Source organism: Struthio camelus, chromosome 6 (assembly GCF_040807025.1).
Source record: "Struthio camelus isolate bStrCam1 chromosome 6, bStrCam1.hap1, whole genome shotgun sequence".
NCBI lineage: Eukaryota > Metazoa > Chordata > Aves > Struthioniformes > Struthionidae > Struthio > Struthio camelus.
Genome location: NC_090947.1, coordinates 17,843,970 through 17,864,292, shown reverse-complemented (window position 1 = coordinate 17,864,292; position 20,323 = coordinate 17,843,970). Strand labels below are relative to the sequence as shown.

At 36.7% G+C, this 20,323-nt stretch overlaps 1 protein-coding gene across 5 annotated transcripts in view; it reads right to left on the bottom strand.

The window, feature by feature from the left end:
• NCKAP1 (NCK associated protein 1) overlaps positions 1 to 20,323 on the bottom strand; it is an 80,563-nt gene that overhangs the window by 46,493 nt on the left and 13,747 nt on the right. For 3 of the 5 annotated variants that reach the window (XM_009676329.2, XM_068948365.1, XM_068948364.1), the window contains exons 2-3: positions 9,674 to 9,691; positions 8,424 to 8,534 (exon numbers count right to left, since the gene is read on the bottom strand). In XM_009676329.2, coding sequence (XP_009674624.2) covers positions 8,424 to 8,534; positions 9,674 to 9,691 — 129 coding nt within the window. The remainder of the gene's footprint in view (positions 1 to 8,423; positions 8,535 to 9,673; positions 9,692 to 20,323) is intronic. The other 2 variants (XM_068948366.1, XM_068948367.1) reach the window with 1 other exon arrangement.

The following is a 20,323-nucleotide window of genomic DNA, read 5'->3' as shown; positions in this document are numbered from 1 at the left end:
CTAACCAAGGAGCAATGTTAAGGGAGCCTATCAAGGTTTTAGGGTTCTGTATCTAAATACCTATGTTTGGTATTAACAAAAAGGAATAAAACCTTCGCTTCTGTAGGACTTGACTGTTCCAAGGCCACAATACATAACACAAAGTAGAGATATGGCAAGAGAGGAGATGGTGCTAGAAGCTACCCTTGTAAAAGAAGCACTTCTTTTCAGAAACTCCATGAAGCTGCACAATCAATAAAAGAACACAGGGAGGCATTCATTACCGAGCCAAGAATTAACAAATCACTGCTGTGCACCGCTAACTAGCTGCCTATCTTCCCAGAAATATTTATACTGAAATGATGCTAAAAACATCCTTACACAGTTTAGTTTATCGTACTTTGGACTCTGAGGGTTGAGGGTATCAGCAAATTTTTATTTAAATTTTCAAAATAAAAGTAAAACAACGTATCAACTGTAATTATCGTTACATCAGTACGGCGCGAACAGGTTAGTTCGTACAACGCTGTCTGACGAGTGATATTTAAAAGTACAGCTTACAGCACGTAGAGTCTTGGATGTTTATTGGCATTTTTAACACTCCGGAACGCGGGTGTAGCTCTTTCCACACCCACTGCAACAAGACTTTCCATTACTAATTTCATAACAGCTGTTTAGAAATACGTAGTGCTATCTTGTTTTGTATTAGGTTTGAGGTGATTTTCCTTAGCCTGTAATGCTCACTTAGCAGCAAACATTTTTGCTTCCAATATTGAGCAAAAAGTTTTAAAATAGGATAAGCTGAAGAAATAAGGAACTTTCAAAATGTTACGATCAACAAAAGATTATTCTAACTATAGATAATCGTGCCTTGTTGATTAGTTTAACATAAAAATATTTTACTCATTCCTAAAGTATTTGAAGTACAAAATATATTTGCAAGGACAATACTGTTTTTGTTGAATAAGGCAAGGCTGGCTTCAGAAATACACTGCATTGCAGAAGTTTTAACATTAAAAAGTCAGAGAGCAAGATTAGGAAAAATCCGAAATCATTTATTTATTAGGCAAAATATCGACTATGTCTCCAATGGCACTGGAATTTTATTTATGAATTAGATTTTCAAATACCAGAGCGTGAAACTGACATTTTGTCAATCGTGCTACCTACAAAAGCAGCAATTGAACTTTACCAAGTTGCTTTATGTTTTTTCTTCTTCATATTAAAACTAAAAAAAAAAAAAATTATACAACTGACTGTACACAGAAAAAGGACATCAAACGTATAACAAGTTAGAAATTGCAAGACAGCCTCACTTTAAACTTATTTGAGCATAACGGCTGGTAGAATAATGACACAGACTTTGGCATATTAATAATGTGAATAAATATGAAGAGGAGATATGGGAGGAGAAATATGAGATAACTAGAAATGGTTGTTCAGAGGGTTTTCTGTTAGAAAAAGAGGATAACTAATACTGTAACTATTTTATCATGTTTATTTGACTGGTACCAATAGCGTGTAAATAAATATCTTATGTAATGATCTAGGAAGAGATAGTAGGTAGGGAAATCTTCTCATTCGTACATTGGTGTGGTATTTCTCTTTAGGTCTGACCATTAAATACTGTATTTGTTTTCTACAAACCTACACAGTAAATATTACATTGTCCTCACACAACACATCATCAACTTCTTAGTAACTGAAATCTATAACCCAAAAAACAGTTTTACAGATTCTGACTGTTAAAATTCTGAGATGGGGGAAATAATCACTAAATGACAGTATTCTTACTGTCATTTATTATATTCAATATGTCTGTTGCTTGTAGAGTCCTTAGATGGAAGATTTTTAAAATTCAACTCATTTGAACAAGTCAAAGAGTTCATGGACTGAGAATATATGCAATAAGTTGCTGCTGAGCACATCTGGAAGGGGTCTGGCTGGCTTTCTCATTTTGATTTAGAAGTGAATTGGCAAAAAAAAAAAAAAGGCTATAAAATTCTGCATCTACGAGATACAGAGCAGAATGGTGGAGAGAGAACATGGATCTAATCAAATGAAGAAAACGAGTTTTAGGTTTTCTGTAACTGAACTGGAGAACGATGGATGTGTTTTGGTTTTGTTATCTGCAATTAAAAGCAGCCTCCAAAATGGCAGATGTTATAGAATATTTAACATGTTTATTGACTAATGCATTTGTATTATAACTTCTGCTTTTTGTTTGTTTTTAAGTTTCTAGCACTAACTTAATTATTTTAAAACAGAAATAAGCCCCTGTGACCCTCCACAACAGTCACCGACTGCAGGACTGCCCATAGGGACAACAGCAGACAGCCTGCTTTTGAGCAGCGAGACTCCTCTTTAGAAACTGATCCACTACTAAGTTATAAGGAACATTTTCCTATTCTCTCAGTTTCTTTTTCATAAGTTCATTCAGTATTTCCTACGTTAAGCTCACTACACATTACCATAGCACCCAAGCACTGGTCACAGGCCTTGACCTCATTGTGGCAGCCGTTTACAGAATAAAAGTCTATGCTATGACATTGTACAAATAAAAATGTTTTGGACAAACATCTCCAGACGCATTTCTAGATGCAAATTATGTTTGTGGCATGAAATTATGAAAGAACCATTCATTTAAGATGCATGAAAACTGATTTTAAAATGCTATCTCAAAGCACCACTTAACTAAAAATACTGTTTTGGTAACAGTGAGAGGGCTTTTTTTTTTTTTTTTTTTTTTTTTTTTTAAATGTGCAAGCTCTTCAATTGTCAACCATCAAATCAGGAGAGGATTTTTTTTTTTTTTTAGTTGGATGCAGCAATTAGTTTAAGTATTACATACAATCACTCCCTTGCAGGCATTTCATATACTATGAATCAACAGAAAATAACACAAGACTTGTTTGGTTTAACTTTGCAAGTCCCTTGTAAGGACTGATTGAGAGAGAGAGAGAGAGACAGACAGACAGACAGAAAGATCTCATTTGTGGTCCCTTCAGCAATGTCTGTTCATCAAGCAACACCAGAGTTTCACAGGTAGCCTCGCAAGGTGAGCAGAACATCCGCTTCCACGCAAAGGGTGCTCGTCTGTGCGCGTTCTTGGCCAGGAAGCCAGCTAGTTTTGTCACAGAAGATGGGGGGTTTGGTTTTTTTGGAGTACACCTTAAGACAGCAATAAAGTGTCTGAAAGAGCAAGTCTCCGAGACAAAGATCTAGCACTCCAGAAAGCTGCAGAAAAATATTTAGTGATAAGCTAACCAACTTGGGAGGATATAAGTTATTATATTTAAGTTACTTTTAAGAACCCACTGCCATAGGTGTTATTTTCTGTATTGTTTCCTAAAAAGTAGCTGCCTTGATTTTTTTAATGAAGTTTTAAAAAGACTATTACTACAAGAGGGAGCACAGCCAAGACCCCAAAGTTACTTTTTCCCCAAAATTGATTTCTAGATTATCACCACTAGCACCATGCAAATCACAATACTAGTAAGCTTCATTAAAATCAAACAATGAAACAAACAACAATTTCCCTTGAGGCACTGTACTCCTTTCAGGGCCTGAAAGTGGCAACTTGAAAAGCAAAAAATTATTTGTATTTAGTTGGGTGTTTTAAAAAATAAAAATTATTTGAAGCACCTGCCACCAAAATTAAAATCAACATTGGTTATAATGTCCAGATTTAAATATTACTACTATATAAGGAAACATTTTTTAAAACCATACATTAATGTCTTCCAATAAGCTTTGGTCGAGGAAGTACAGCCATCTATGCCCACAACTCTCCCACATCCAGCTAATTTGTCATGCAGCCGAATCACTATGGAGTGAAACGGTAAAAGAGACAGTCAGCAGCCCACACATACATATTGAGATCTAAAAGAAAAACGTCAAAATATTCACGAAGAAAATGTTAAAAATATATATTTAAAGCAAATTTAATTTATATCTCTTGTTAAAAATGGACCCACTAAATCAGTAACCACTACAAGGCTGCAGAACAACATTGCAAGAACAAGGATGGAGTCCTGCATCGGTAGTTTCCATTTTGCTTGCTTATTGGTATCTCTAAGCGTTTAAGCTGTTACTTATTCATTAGTAGAACAACAGTGCATCTTTGCTGTTGAATTACCACTGATATTTTGTGTGGTAACAGCTAATAAATAAATAAATAAAGATAGATCTGTAGTAACACATAGCTGCTGCAGTTTGAAACAGGTAAGGTATTAGCATTACAGCCCATACGTCCCCTACACGTCTTCGACGGCCTGCCATACTTAGCACTACAGACCCTAACTCACACAGGCTGAGAACACTCTCACTGATTGTAACCCCTTCTTGGCTGGTCGCACTTCCAATCCCCGCTGACACAATACAGCAGACAAAGGTTACAGATTACTCAGGGAAATAACTCCCCCCCCCCCCCCCCCCCAAAATACTGCATCCTAAGAATTTGAGCATGTAGCCAGACCAAAACACAAAGGAATAGATAAGAACACTACTGAAAAGTAGTTATTAAAAGATCAACAGTAGCTGAAATACACAGCTATTTCTCTCACTAACCATTCATTTATAAACTTCCGAGTAACATTTTCCGAGTAACATTTCATTAGTCTGCTTACTGTTAAGTAATGACTAAGTCTCAACTTCTCTAGAAGACATTTCAAAATAGAGGTAATTTTTTCTACAGAAAAATTGCTGAGGAGCAATCGGAGTAAAAACAAAACATATGTTTTAGCAAGAATGTAGAAATTCTCACTACTTTCCATATGCGCTGTTTGGGAAAGCAGAAAGGAGACCGGTTCTGCTACATAAACAGAGCTCTTTATCTGTGAAGACAGCAGATTTTTCATATCCTACACACACTCCACAGAAAATCTACAGCTTATCTCTCTACATCCCCAGTTCCGCATGATAAAGTACTTTATTCTGGCCTTACACAAGCATTAGATGTTATTGTTTGCTAAGAAAACAGTAATTTTTAGGCCCTACTACATTTTTGGAGTTCAGTATGTTCTCCTCTGGAGTGAAAAGGTGCCTGTACACCTTATAAGAGGATGAGTTCTAAAAACGGTACATAAAAATTAGTCTGCTTCAGTGTCCCTTACTCTGGAACATTTCTTCTGAAATTACTCAAGGAATTTCAGTAGAAACAAATTCTAACCCTATGTCAGTTCTAACACAATCATATCACTGATCTGACCAAGAACGATCGTACCAAAAAGCTTTGCAAGGCTTCTCCAATTTAGAAGGAGAAACAAAACTTGTCAATTCTTTGATACTGGTAACCGATGCTATTCGCTGCTTGCTACTCCCAAATTCTCCGTTTAAACCCAATCTTTTAAAATAAATAACAGTACTAAGATTTCACAAACACACAAGATAAATACTCTCCATTGTTATATAGTTTCCTTTTCAAATACAAGAATGAAATGCTTGTGTCTCTCTCTCTCTCAATCCTTCTGATGAATGCTTATGCGACTAATACTCCCTTCCAAATATCAGATGAGTGTTAATCTAGAAGTACTTAACAGAGCCACTAGAACTGGTAACTGAAAACAAGGCAGAGTTAAGCTATGTTGCTGGTCGACACCATCAACAGCGGACTGAAGAGCTCTGTTTTCTAACGGCACGTTTTCAGAACCATAAGGCTCAAAAAGGTGACTGGAGGAGAAACAGTAAGAACAAGATCACAGGGACTGCACTCTGACAATGAGAGAGTAGAACTGGGAACTGATGAGGTCCAGAGTTATCTATAGTCAATCTTTTAGAAGACTGACAACTCCATTTTATCTTTCTGCCTTGATAGCAAGGATTCATTCGGTGCTCCTTCTCCATTTGAACCGCTCGGCAACTTTCACTAAAATACTGAAAATCAGTGATTGCCAGACTTCGTTCTAGTCTGACTCAGTATGCCAAACATGGAAGGAGGAACAAACCCAGCAGCCACGTTTCTCCAGAATAAAAATGTAAAAGTTATAAATAGCAAAATGCAACAGATTCACTTGTTTTCCAGAGAGATTAAAAACGCAGACTTTTCAAAATCAGGCCCCCATTTGATTGCAGGAGAGACTGTTTACGCTCTTCAGTTAAACTTATTCTTCGCCTCTAGTACAGAAAACACTGTAAACGATGGTACAGGAGGAAAACAAAGTAGTAGGCTAAAATAGGTTGAAAAATCCAAAAGCAAGCATGAATTACTCTTTAACTGAATGCAAAATTATTTGTTTGGTGACATCACCTACTGACATTGCAACAGTTATTATTAAACATGTGGATGCATAACACTAAGCAACGGCAATCTGCTGCACTTGAAAGTACAAAACCCAGCCTCCTTGAAAGACTGTCCTGGAACTGTCACTACCAGGAAGAAACACAGGTTATGATTTCTCCTTTATTGCTTCTGTAATAATGCTCAGTATGTTTTATTAATTGATTTTTTCATTTTCCAAAAAAACTTCTTGTCCCTTTAAATCTCTAACCATCTGTTTCCCTCCTGAAAAAAATGCATCAGTGTGCCCTACTAACATACAGAGGACTGCTCACTGACCAGCAGCAGGAGGGAGACAAAGGAAGCGCAAGGAGGGAAATCTGGCCTCTTCCCAACTGTTCCTGAGCTAGATGCTTCTGCCTTTTAGAAGCTAAGCTTTATGAACAACTGTTTATCTTGCATCAAAAGAGAACTAGAACTTTCTCTGCAACCTGACATGACTTCTGTCTCATTAGGTATCTACGTACGGTAAAAGTTTCTTTTGGGATATCCAATATAATACATAGAAATTATTTACAAGTGTCTTCCTGAAGACAAGCAAACCGCCTGCTGCTCTGCAACCACCAGGTGGAAAAAGAATCAGACTCTTTCTAGAACTGAGAATGCTAAATTCTAAACTAAGCCCATACATACAGAGTGCATATTTTCGATACCTTTACTTCATAAATACAGGTCTGGCTGGCTCATAGTAAATAGATGCAAGGCAAAGATGAAACATCATGACTGTGTCCTATTTTAGAAACTGTGACTGTCAAAACAGTTTAGTTCACTTTGATCAATTTCCATAAACTTCACAGTACCAAATCCTTATGTGTCTATTATTAGTAAAGCTCCTAACTCACAGTTAACAACCTGAGGATGCTTAGGGCATACATGCAATGTCATTAAATGAGTTCTTGTGTTCATAATAACCTTTTATTCTTAATACTACCTGTGCTACAGAAGTTTTGAGAATACAGAAGGCTTTATCAAGCGCGGTTTAAAGGATTTACTTTTTATGTAAATTTGATAAAGAATTTGCCATATCTGTTACTAACACAACCAAATTCTAAGATAAGCAACATTAAATAACACAAAACATGTACAAGTTCTAAAATGAGAAAGTACATTGCTACTAAAATAATTTCCTTTATAAGGGAAAGTTTTTGGGTTTTTTTTGCCATTACCGAAGATATTATATGGGAACTCTGGGAAGTATTGTAAAAGAAACTATTTATTACCACTGCTAAAATGAAAATCTGCGGAAACCAAAATGCTAAAAGCAAGTCTAAACCTCTCAAGCCACATGCAAGTAGGTGCATGCAGGGAACATGCAAACTCCCATCACCTACCTCTACTTTCCACCTTTGGAAAGAAACATAAGCAGGAAAAAAAAAACCACCACCACCAAAAACCCTTTCCCTTTTCTTTGTGATTTTAAATTGAAAAACAAGGGTGCATCACCTTCTCCCCCCCCCCCCCCAAAAAAAAAAAAAAATCCCACCTGTAATCTTTATCTCCAAAAGGCTAAAAAGTCAAATTCAGCAATATTGGCTCTGTCAGAAGGGTGAAGGATAATTTTTACTGCAGTTGACCTCGCTACATTTGAAGAGGAAACAATTATATTTCCTTGGGATTCACATTTTTGTACTTTGCAAGGTTTCTCCTATGTACTAATGCATTCTTTATTCCCAGAGGACTGCCTCCAGAGATAAAAAGATCTGTGAGGTAGAGATGCATTTTCAGATTTTGCAGTCAGTTGGCTTTTATTGATCGGCTTGTCACGTCTTATCACAAATGAAGTCAGATAACTTCCATCTTCTGTGATCCACCTGGTCAGCTAAGAATTTCTGCCATCACAGTAAGGTAGGAAGTAAATTTAAATTTTTGCCCATATCATCTTTGGTTGAAAGTTCTTTAAAAATGAACACTAGGTACTACCTAAAAATAAAACAAAACAAAATATCCTACCCTAACAAAAACAATTCATAAGAACAGTATAATATTATTCTCTCTCCAGAGTCAGAAAGTACTCCGTCAGACATTTGAATCAACACCTGGTGGGCAGTCTAACTATACCTGCCAGCATCAGATGCTCCATAAGAGCACAAAAGTCTCGTAGATCTGAGCAGCAAACGTTCATGGATATTGAAAAATACAGCATTTATACAGCCATCTAGTTACTTACATTGTTGTTGCGTGTTTCTACTGCCGGAAACTTCCTGACTATGAATTTGACAGCAGATTCCAGGTTTTTGTCAATAAGATAGGATGGTTTGGCTTTGGGGTCACCACATGCCTATGAAAAAAATACAATGAAAATGAGGTAAAAATAAAATCATCCATCCAAAGCTAAGCAGTAGCTGCAAGTCTGAAGACAAACTAGAAAGATTCTTTTCTGTTTTTTTAGTGAGCACGTGATAAAATGAATAGGCAAAGTGCAGGGACTGTCACAGCTGAAATATGCAATGGGAGACAGCACAGAGATGCTCTCCTACTGAAAAAGATGCATGGAAGTTTCAAAGCAGTTAGTGCAGAGCAGCGTTGGGGGGGGGAACTCAATCCTAAAAGAAGAAAAGAAAAAAAGCAGTTTTCTTTTTACTGCTATTCCTGGTTTGAGGTAGTGTAGTATTCATCTGGAGTTAATAAACCATTACAAAATTCAGTCATGTCATCATCTGTAGAGGACAGTACTGGGCACATTAAATGATTTATCTTTTGTGAAACAAAATTAAGTCCCACCAATCTGCCTTTAAGTTTTCCTTAAAATGTTAACTGCAAGACACTTTACCATTCCACAATAAAACCAGCAGTACTTGACCAAAGTCCTAAATTTCCTTAAATTAGGATCATATCAAAATTTACTCAACATTTGCTCATTTCCTTTACTCCTCCAGTAGCACAAGCTGTGCTTTAAAGCAACTTTCAAGAAACGTCATTAAATTTTTATTCAAATAGAAGTCTCAACTAAATTTTAAGTCTCTAAAGTAACTTATGAAGATCAGAATAACAGAGTCTGTGGACAAACTGAAACATCCACTTTTGCAAACTAAGTGCATATTGTCAGACACAGACGACTTTTTCCTCATCTACTCTGAATAATGAGCCATGCTACAGAGCTTAGTTGTGAGAAACACAATAAAAGCAGTGTTATTCACATGACAATTTGTGCTCAAATTGTATTTTCTTAAAAACATTTGTTTAGTTTTAAAGTCCTCATACGGATTTGAAAAGAAGTTTTGTTTCTCATGCAAAACTATAAATTACACGCTACGCGTTTTCCTACGCAACATAGTAAACCGGAATGACAGCTCGTTCAAACTTTTCCACATTGATTCTATGACCGACTTGTGGATCGTAGAGACAGAAGTCATGGAATATGAGACTGATTCTGAAAGCGGGCAAGCGGGCAAAGGGAAGGTGAAAAGCTTTGCAAACCTTCCAAACTTGTCCTTGCTGGGAAAGCATTGTAATAAAAAGAGAGAAAAATTACATATAAACAAAAGATTCTTAAATTCTAAAATACATTACATTTAAGCGAACTAATATACTATTATCTACATCCAAGAAAATACTATGACCCTCTGGTGCTAGAGAGAGCATACTTTCTACTTGACGGCCATTATTCTAACACTGAAACAATTCTACATTTACTTAATAGATTTTTACTATTGTGCAAAGCTTTGAGCATAAGTTGCAACATGTCATTTCCAATACTATTTCCCAACTAAGTTCAGGTAGGGAGAGAAAAGGAGTTAACAATAAACATCACATGCATCTACAGGGGAAAAAAGGAGGAGAGAGACTCAGTGAAGTTTTACATACCTGAAAAAGAAACGGTAGCCAAGAAAAAAACAAAACAAAACAAAACAAAACAGTCATTATTGTAAGTCTCTAAAACTCCCACCTGCAGTACAGCAACGACCGTCATGGCATATGCTAACGCACCACTCTCTAGCGCCAAAACTCCAAACTCTAACAAAGAGTATTTGTTGTGGGAAAAATTATTAAAATGTCGCACCTAGAATACTTCTAGAGGAATTTATAATAAAAATAAAACAATTCAGCAACATTCACACCATCAGTTAGATATGTAATAGTTGCTTCAGTATCCTTACAGCAGCAAACACACACCACAGATCTGGTCTGTATGCACTTCAGCCTTTGCACCATTTCAAAAGTAAAAATACTGTAAATAGGTATGTCAAAAAATTAAAGAATTCATGTTTCAAGTTTACAAAGTCTTAATTAACTAGATGTCATGAGTTTGCCAAAACTCAGATTATTTCTATTATTCTCTTTGCTACACATCATACAACTTTCTCTACTCAAAGAAGGATCACAAACTAAAAGAAAACAGCTTAACAGACAACATGTTTGTGATCCATTAAATTCCAGTATGGTTGCTCTCATACAGGACAGGGGAAAAACTTAGTTTGCCACCACTGACCTCTTAAATTTGTCAGACTGAATTCAAACATTACTTCCACATATACTATTTCTTGTTTTTTCCTAGCAATAGATGCTTATTCTCCTATAAAGCAGCTGTCAGACGTTTTCTGTGCTAAAAATTACGTTCTACCCATGCTCTTACATACAGATTATTCTTGCTGAAACAGATATCTGAAAACATTCACACATAGATCCTTACACGGTGTCAGGGATTTAATTCCTACTTATGATAAATACTACCTAAAATCTATTAGGCAGGCCCCTAAATATAGTTGTGTATGCAAGAGGCAGTTTTGTTTCCTTCCATTGTTTGTTTGCCAACATTAAAAAGACCGTAATCCTTCTTACTAACGTGCTATGTAAGATGAACCCATAGATAAGAAAGTAAATTTCTGCAAAATACAAAAGGTTAACAACATCATTCAGACACTTCTAAAATTTCAGCTTTTAAAAAGCTATAAAGGCTACCTACATGGACTTGACAGAAAGAGGACAATGTACCTCACCAAAGGAGCAGGTCAGTGCCGCCGTGCCCATACTCCACAACGGCCCAGGCCCTAGCTCAGTTCGTTTCTAAGAATTGATATTGTTTGATTACTAACTCTTCTTGCATCAATACATTTTCCACCATACGGTTACCTGCATTCAATATCACACTTAAACCAGGCTACATGAGACCAGGCTTTCCCTGAAACTGCAAACAGATCTATGCAGCTCAAATTCAGTACGTTTTACTCAAGAAAGCATTAAGGAAAGAAAACACAAACACCAGTCCTAGCATAACTTTCCTGTACACGTGGGAAAGTGTGATAAAGCGTATAAACTACAATTTTGTGCTGTAGAAAGAAAAAAAGACGTTGAGGGCAATGGCCCTACATAGGATAAAGACAAAAACAGTAAGTGGGCTTTTGCTTTTTATTATTGTATTAGCCAATACACGCTCTGCTGTCAGCACTGGGATAGGCAGGAACATTGTGGTGCGACACACGCAGTTCATTTTGGCGCACGGAGCTCTCTAGCACTCACAGAGAACTGCTGCGCCTGGCTACCGCTCAAAATTCTTCTGATACCACTTGTTCCTCTAAATAGGCTACAATCAGCTTTTTTCATTTATTGTTGTTGTTGTTATTTATTTATTTTTTTTTTTTTAAACAGAATGACTGCATGTTTCTGAACTTTAAATAAATAAATAATCAAGAATTTAAAATGGTCTTGCTAGTGTAACATTCCTGGAATACCACGCTGAAGCTATGAGATTCCAGCTGCTTCAGGCCTGCAACGTTACATTGAAAGACTCTCCCAGACGTCACCTCTAAACTCTTTTGTGTGTTGCTAGACAGCTGTCAAGCAGCTCTGGTAAGAAAGATGATGCAAAGCTACCATTAAAACTGATCTATGAAAGTGTTATTTTCAAAAAAACAAAAACAAAACCACTGACTACGCAGACATCAAACTTCTACCAAGTTACAAAGCATTTCTTTCCACAGCACTTCAGAATGGGTCCCTGCTATACTGATAAGCTCTCAACTGAAAGTGAACATATCCTTCTGGATCTGAAACTCTGCAGCCAACTCTAGTAAAAACAAATGATTTCTATAGCTCAGAGATTAATTACTCAGAATTTTTTTACTTTCTATCAGACCATGTAAACCATTGGATTTTTGTAAACAATTAAGAAATAATTTACTATGCCACGCATTTTAAATTAAAGTAAAATTTTCCCATCTCTTAAAAAGCTGCATTCTTTTTAAAAAAAGTTAAAATTTATACTTCATTTGATTTCATTTCATCAATCTGAAAATATCACAGAACCACCAAATAACACTAGACAGTCTCACTCTCTAGGTTGCACTCATTAAGAAGGAACCTGCAAGAAGACATCCAACAACAAACCTCTCAAGAAGAACATAAGACCCCATGCAACTGCCTTTGGACTAGAATATACCACCATTAAGAAGAATAAGAATGAAACCTTTTGCCCCAATATAGTTACAGATACAATCACAAAAAATCAAAGATTAACATTAATTCCTACATGAGGCTAAAGTATGTTGGATGAGAATGTAAAAACACCCATTAGAAAAACTGCTATGTACATTCGGTCAATGGGACAGGAATAATGGAAAGCACATGTTCAGACACAATCACTGTTAAAAGCCAATATTATGGTATAGTACACAGGGTTCAAATTTGCAATTAGAAAATCTAAACTTCACTCTCGCCTTTTAGACAGACCTGCTGCATGCCCTTGAGCAAGCGCTCTGGGAAATATTTAGACACGATGCAGGACGATACCAAAAAATCTGCATATGTTACTATATTATAGAAATACATTTTATACCCTTCTTTTTGTTGCTAAGCCTAGCTTATTCCAAATGAATAAGCAGTCACTGCTTTTCAGAAGAGAAAAAAGGCCAAAAAAAAGCTGTCATTTGTATCAATATTTTCATCCCCCCAAATTGTCCATATCTGTAAACAATCCCCAAAATAAGTGATATTTTGCAGCAATTTAATATGGTTTTATTACTTCAAGAGAACTTGCTTTACTGTGACCGTGGACCTGAGATAAAATACTGCTAAGTAAAATCCCATTAAACTGTGACAATGTATGTTGAAATCATCTTAGCCAATAAATTACCTCATCTTTTCAAGTTTCATTTATGAATGAATTTGCCAAAAAATACCATGAATTTAACCAGCAAACAGACTTAATTTCAATGAAAGCTAAGGATTTGCTTTGAGCTAGTCACCTTTGTTAGTAAATGGAAATAGGCAAAGATTTCTAGTATTCAAAAAAATAAAAAATAAAAAACCACTATTCACAGTTCAGTACAGCACATTCTCTCCACACACTAGAAAAGCATGCACAGTAAAAAAGTTCTTCCTTTGCAACAGGTGTTGACAAAGACTTTACCCTAAAACGTATCTACAATAAGTTTGAATGCCTGGTTTGGGGTTGGGCAGTCTATAAAATTATACCAAATAAAATACAGCAAAGAAATATTCAAAAAGACAGGTTTATCATTAACTCCAGATTTCTGTGGAATAAAGTATATTCTTATCCTTCATTTCTGTCATGCATTTAAGACTAATGAAATTATCAGCTGAGAATCTCTAATTTTGAAAGAGGCAAAACCACTGAGAAGGATGGAGAGGTGAATAATACTGAAGAGCTGCTCTGAAAGGTGACTACATAAGGAAATAGTGCACACTATGCTTATCTTAACATCTTTGGTGAAACCTACCAGGTACAATGAAACCTATAACCATTTTGTTATATTATAGGTTTTGTGGAAGCCTAAGTTTATTAATAAACAGGCTTGTCCCAGAAAAGCTTGGTGAATGAAGCCTTGTCCTTTCAACAGCTATGCAAGCTGCTGCAATCAGCAGTCTATCACACACGGGCAAATTATTATAGTTTAATACTACTGATGGCTAAAATTTAACAGCTTTCCTACTCTAGGATCAGGTATCAAGAGACTTTACAGTAATTAGAGTAATGGTGCTTGCAACTACATATATGGGGCTTGTAAAAAAGGTATACCTATTTTATATTTGTGTATATAAACTATGTGTATATATACTATGCTAATAGATTCAACTACAACTGTATTGTTCCCATGATCCAATACAGATTGAGCTGTAATACAGACTGAAAGTGTCTACTTAATTAACTTCTGGACACTCTCTATAGGACTTGAACATTTTGAGTCATATTTTTGAAGTAGCAGTTACGTTTAAGACATATCACTTTTCAAGCACAAAGGTTCAAATGTTTGAAAGATACCGCGCTTTCATGTTAATTCAATGGAAATTAAAAGTGTTAAAAGTCAGTCCAATGTTTCCTAAAGCTAAGCAACATATCCCCTCCTCCCCACACTATTTGTCAATCAGTATGTCCAAAGCCCAAAGTATATAGTTTATTTTAATTCCTAGTGTATCGCTACCTGGATATCCAAGACATTAAAATGCAAATAAATTAAATCAGAAGAAACAAGGCTAGGAAGGACCTTGAGAAATTGTCTAGTCTACCTTCTTGTTCCAAAGCAAGATCTACCGTACCAATGCTGCTCCTGGGAGATATCTGCCCAATCTTTACTTAAAGTCTCTAATGAACTACATTCAAAAATTTCTCCTCAGATAGTTAAACACTGGAAAAAACTATCTTCATCATCAGGAAGTCCTGAGAGCTAACCTGAATTTTTCTTGCTACAATTTAATCCATCACTTCCTGCTCTCTGTAGTCACCCTGAATTGGGCAAGTTATTCACCTTCTCTCTACAACAGTCTTAAATACTTAAAAAGTTGTTTCACTCATAATATTAACTTACTTTAAAACATATTTATCGCCTTCCCATTTTTTTAATGGGTCAGATTTTCTACACCTCTGATCATTCTCAGTGTTCCGATCTGATCTCTCTCCATTTCGTCCACATCTTTCTTGAAGAGCATACTGAATCAGACATATTTCAAATGAATCTTGACATACACCATGTAGAGCAAAAGGATTACTTTACCTTACATTACCCAGCTCATGTTTTCATAACGTCTTATGTTTTTGCAATGGGATGTAGTTGACTCAAATTTACCTCTTCATGTCCCATAACCTCTTCTGATCATTTTCTGCAGACTTGCTATCTCTTTACTCCTCATCCTGTATTTTACATTTCAATAAGCACAAAGTACCTTATAGTCATACTTGCTCAGCTACCACCAAAATTTGTTAGAAAACATCTCCAATTTGTTAAGCTCAAAATTAAGTCTGTGTTCCTCAATATTTCTGTAGCTCCTCCCACATTTGTATCATCACAAATTTAGTAAGCACACGGTAGTCATCATCTACGTTGTTAATGCAAAGACTGAAGAGAACCACAGCTAAGACACACCCCAGTGAGATCCTGCTAAACTGCAGTCTGACAATGAGATCTTTGTAACTATTCCCTAATATGGTTATCCATCCACTTTCATTATTGTAATTTTATCTAAATCATACTTTCTTAGATCGTTCATATAGATACAACCAGATGAGGTAATGTCGGAAGCCTTACTAAGGCCAACAGGTAAAGGATCTGCTACATTTTCCATATTAGTGATCCGTTACCTCAACGAGGAAAGAAATATGCTTGATTTGACACTACCCGTATGTGATAAATTTGTATCGTCTGCTTGTGCTTGTAGCACCTGTTTAAACAAGTGCTTGGTTCTACTAATTAAATACAAGGTAGTTGAAATGCAAAGAAAAATGAAGAGGAGTTTCACTGCCATTAAGACTTAGTTTCCTTAAATGTAATGTATAAAGCAAGATTTTAATAAAAGAAAATAAGACAATGGGATTGTCCTATCTATTTTAAGTCTAAAATGTAAAGTGTTAGACTTTTCAGCTGCATCTCCTCTGCAATAAGATCTTAAAATCTCCTGCAACCAAAATTGGATGTGCTTTTGGATGGCAGGGCAAATGAAGAAGAATTGGAGGGGGTAAAAGGGGAAAAACAGGCAATATCCACATTTTTAAGCAAACAAACAATGCAAGATGACTATAGGTGTTTGTTCATGATGCAGAAGAATAAGTCCATCTGGATTTCTCTCTGTATATCTGAAAAGATATCATTGCGTTTTTTAATATACTAGAAACTCACTATTTCTTTACAAAATCAAGTCACCTTAATTTTTTTTAAAGAGCTGCTAATATCTGTCAAGCAGTAAAAGTAACAATTCCCTACCCTAGGACACTTCCTGATGATTTGAGAACATTATTTGTTCCTCCCAGTACCACCCTTACAATTCAAAATGAGATTATTTGTGAGTTTTTCCTCTCAGCCCAAAGGTCTGCGCTCCAACGCAGAGCTCAGAGCGAAAAGGGTGATCTAATACTATGCCCTTCCAAAATTTTCCCTGGCAGCTGGAAATTTTGGCATGTTCTGCCAGACACCTAAAATCTCTCCTATGGACCTTCGCAACTTCCAGAATTCCATTACTTTGTGCTGAGGAACTACACTAGGGCCCAAGCAACATAGCAGCCCTTATTAATTGGTTTACAGCTGTCCTGCATAACATTTAGACTCTGTAAAGTCCTTCCTAGTTCAGTTTTGGACCTTTTAGAATATTTTTCTTCATACCAATCCAGTGTAAAAGGTTAGAGCAGGATTTCATTTCTATTCCATCTTGGCTAATCTCGTCTAGTTTTCATCATCTTATCATAGAAGAATACAGTTCTCAAAATATGTTTGCTCTTTCAACAAGAATATGGACTTGTAACTGCTGCAGAAAAAGAAATAAATAGAAAAAGGACTCATTAAACCTTTAAAATGGCTGACAAGCAACACTCTCAAAAAAGGTAAAAATCCAGAACTCTCAACTAAATATTAGACCTTGAAAGTACTAACTGATAATCAATCACCTGCTAAATGACTTTAAATCATGACTTCATACTAAACTCACTGTGGTTTCAAATACTTATTTTGTTCTTTCCTTTTGATTTCAGTTCAGTTACACGATTCATACTGAATTCAATTTATTAAGATTCTTTTTTTTTCTAGATACTACATGATCATTTGAGTTGTGAGTCAAAAGAATTTGTTCTATTAATGCTATTTTAAGAAAAAATTTTGCACACAAACATAAAAGCTGAACTTCAAATACCAACAAAACAGCATTGTTATCAATCAGATTTATCTTTTTTGAACAAATACTCCAAATACATGGAAATGCAGTAATACAATTGTTAACTTGGATATTTAAAGATAAATACTTAATAGCAGAATGAGCAAAGCAGGAAAGAAAGCACAGTAATAACATACCCACGTTCAGGACTAAGACTCGGCCTAGTTAAAAAAAAAAAAAATATATATATATATATATTATATATATATATATCTGAAAGCAGTAGGAGTCATTCTTCTAAAAAGAAATTAATAAAACAAATAAAAACCTTCAACTCCATGCAGGTCAAATGTTAATTATTTCTTATCATCCTCTATGACCTTAGTAACTACATTTCATACTTTCCATATCACTATCATGAAGAAGCAAAAAACAACCAGATACTCTATTTTAAAAATAACAAGCTTTAAACTATTTCAGAAGACAACAACAGCACAAAAGGTCAGCAAACAGGAAATGATGAACAATTAACAGCCATAAGCTAAATGGCATCAACATTGAAATTTATATAGTACAAATATCAGGTTTCCAATTGCTTTAAACAACTGCTATCATTCCTTAGGAAGTAAGGAACGTTCATGTGGCATTTGTAACTGTTAAGAAAATTCTTAATCCCTTAAAAATCTCTACTTCCTAAAAAGTAAATCTGCAGAAAGTTAGTCAGCACAAATCTGTAACACAATTATGAATACTTCACCTCTCACTTCCTCTTATTAAAAAAAAAAAATCTTAACCATTTCCTTTAACCGCAATACCGCAATACCACATCTAGTTATCTCCAGCAAGTTGAGTTTCAGTGTCTTCATCCATAGAGAAAGCTATAGAATAGCAATTTTGGAATTGATTGTTGATTTTGAACAGCAGTTTTGGAATTCATTGGAGGCAAGGGAGAGAGGGAATTGGGGGGGGGGGGGGGGAGAGAGAAAGAGAAAGTACTCCAAGAAGTCATCTAAGCTGAGGCCGGCCTGAGGCATTTCTGAAGAGAGATCTACAGTCAAATACAGTAACCAGTCCCAAGATTTCTGGGGCTCTCCAGTGAAGCTAGTTAGATACTATATAGTCAGGCAGTATTTACCACAGCTGAAGAAAATAACTATTTTAATGCCCGCACAGAGTTGTATCTGGGTCATCTCCAGATTTGCAAAGCTATATGTCACATAATAATCAAGCTGCTCCGACATGCCTATATCCATAGGTAATATCAAACCTTATTTGGATTATATGGATGGCAGCTGGAGGAAAAGGTGGTGTTATCTCCAGTGATGATGCTCCCATACTGAGAACCTATCCGATTGCATCACTTCACTACTACCAGCAATAGCAGAAGATACCATATGGACAATCATGCTTAGGATGCTGTCATCCAAATATGCCAGCAAAAACATGTCGGTGGGCACTGAACCTCTTAATATTAGCAACTGTCCCCCGTCCAAGATGCTGGCAATCAAGACATGGTCTACACTTAAAATTTTTAAGGCATGGAGGTATGTCAAGCAAAGGTTTAATTTTCTGAGTCTCTACCACCTCCCCCATCTCCTTCTCCCCCCACAAAAAACCCCACAGCTATGTTGACAGAAGACCTAGCTTAGGCAAAATTAAGCCAGACTTTTTCAACTCACACATCTCTCTAAAAACGTAACAACTACACATGCAAATGGCTTCTTTAAGGTTTTGATGTCATTTTCCCTACAAATAAATAAGTTCTCTTTTGTTTTAAAAGGTACATTTCTATAATTACAATTATTAAATTGAAGCAAGTTTACCAACATACAAAACTGCAAACTAAAGGAACCTTGTTTCAATTTCTGACAGTAACTACTTGTAGTGCTTTGGATCAACACTGAATGCTGCAATCATGCTTTTGAACACTGCAATCATTTTTTTCCTGGAAACAAACACCACCTTAAGTAAAATCAATAGAGCGTTTGGCTATACCGAGTCCTTACTACTTCTAGAGTAGAAGTCTCCCATATGAGAAAACCAATTTGACAAAACACCTATTTCTGCTCAAATGTGTTAAGGAGGAGCACTTCCTCTAAAAATTTAGGTTCAGAAGGCAGAGCGATACCTCAACTTCACACATTATCCTTGCAGACTGAGGCTCGCTAACTGGGGATCTTGGAAGCCACCGGACTCTGCAGGTTTCAAGCAAAAAGTACTGCTCTAGCAGAAGTCAGCAGAATCGAGCATATGCATCGGCACAGATATTTTGACACAACTCCTGCAAAGGTGTGCTTATTGCTTGAATGTAACCACTGCAATTTTCTTACGAATAAACGCTTCTAAGATAAAGCAATAAAGCCTTTACCAAGATTCACTACTGAAACTGAATTAAGCAAGCTTTCAAATTATTCAGTTCAAATGATGTATTACACATCAGGAAAAAAATATAAGCTAGCAAGTATAAATGAAGCACCTGGAGTACTGGATGACTATGATCTACATTCTTCAATTTATGAAAGCAAGGTTTCTTTCAGAAGAGATATTGGCTACATATGAAGACAGCACTATATTTTCCCTTCGATAACACGACGCGCGACTTCCTGCATCTCTGACCGGTCTCACCCTAGGCAAACATTATTTCCTTTTTATTTTTTAATAAGGCAGAGAACAGTTTTAGCACCAGTGACAGCTTAAAACATCTGTTCCAATCCAAGCCAGCAGCTGCTAAGCAACCATGCGCCTCGAACTTCGTGAAATTAAACTTACTAATTTTAACCGGAGCCCTCCCCTCCGGCAGCTACGCGCTCGGCGGGCGGCGTGGGAAAGCGCAGGCTGCGCCGCGGGGCTCGCCGGGGCGATCGGCCCCCGCCGCCTCGGCCCCGGCCCCCGCCGCCTCGGCCCCGGCCCCGGCCCCCGCCCGCCGACATGTCGCCGACCCGCGGCACGCGCCGGCCTAGGCCCCGCGCAGGCGGCCGAGGCGCCGGGCCGCGCCTGCCCTGCGCCAGGCAGCCAGGCCCCCGCCGCCGCCTCCCG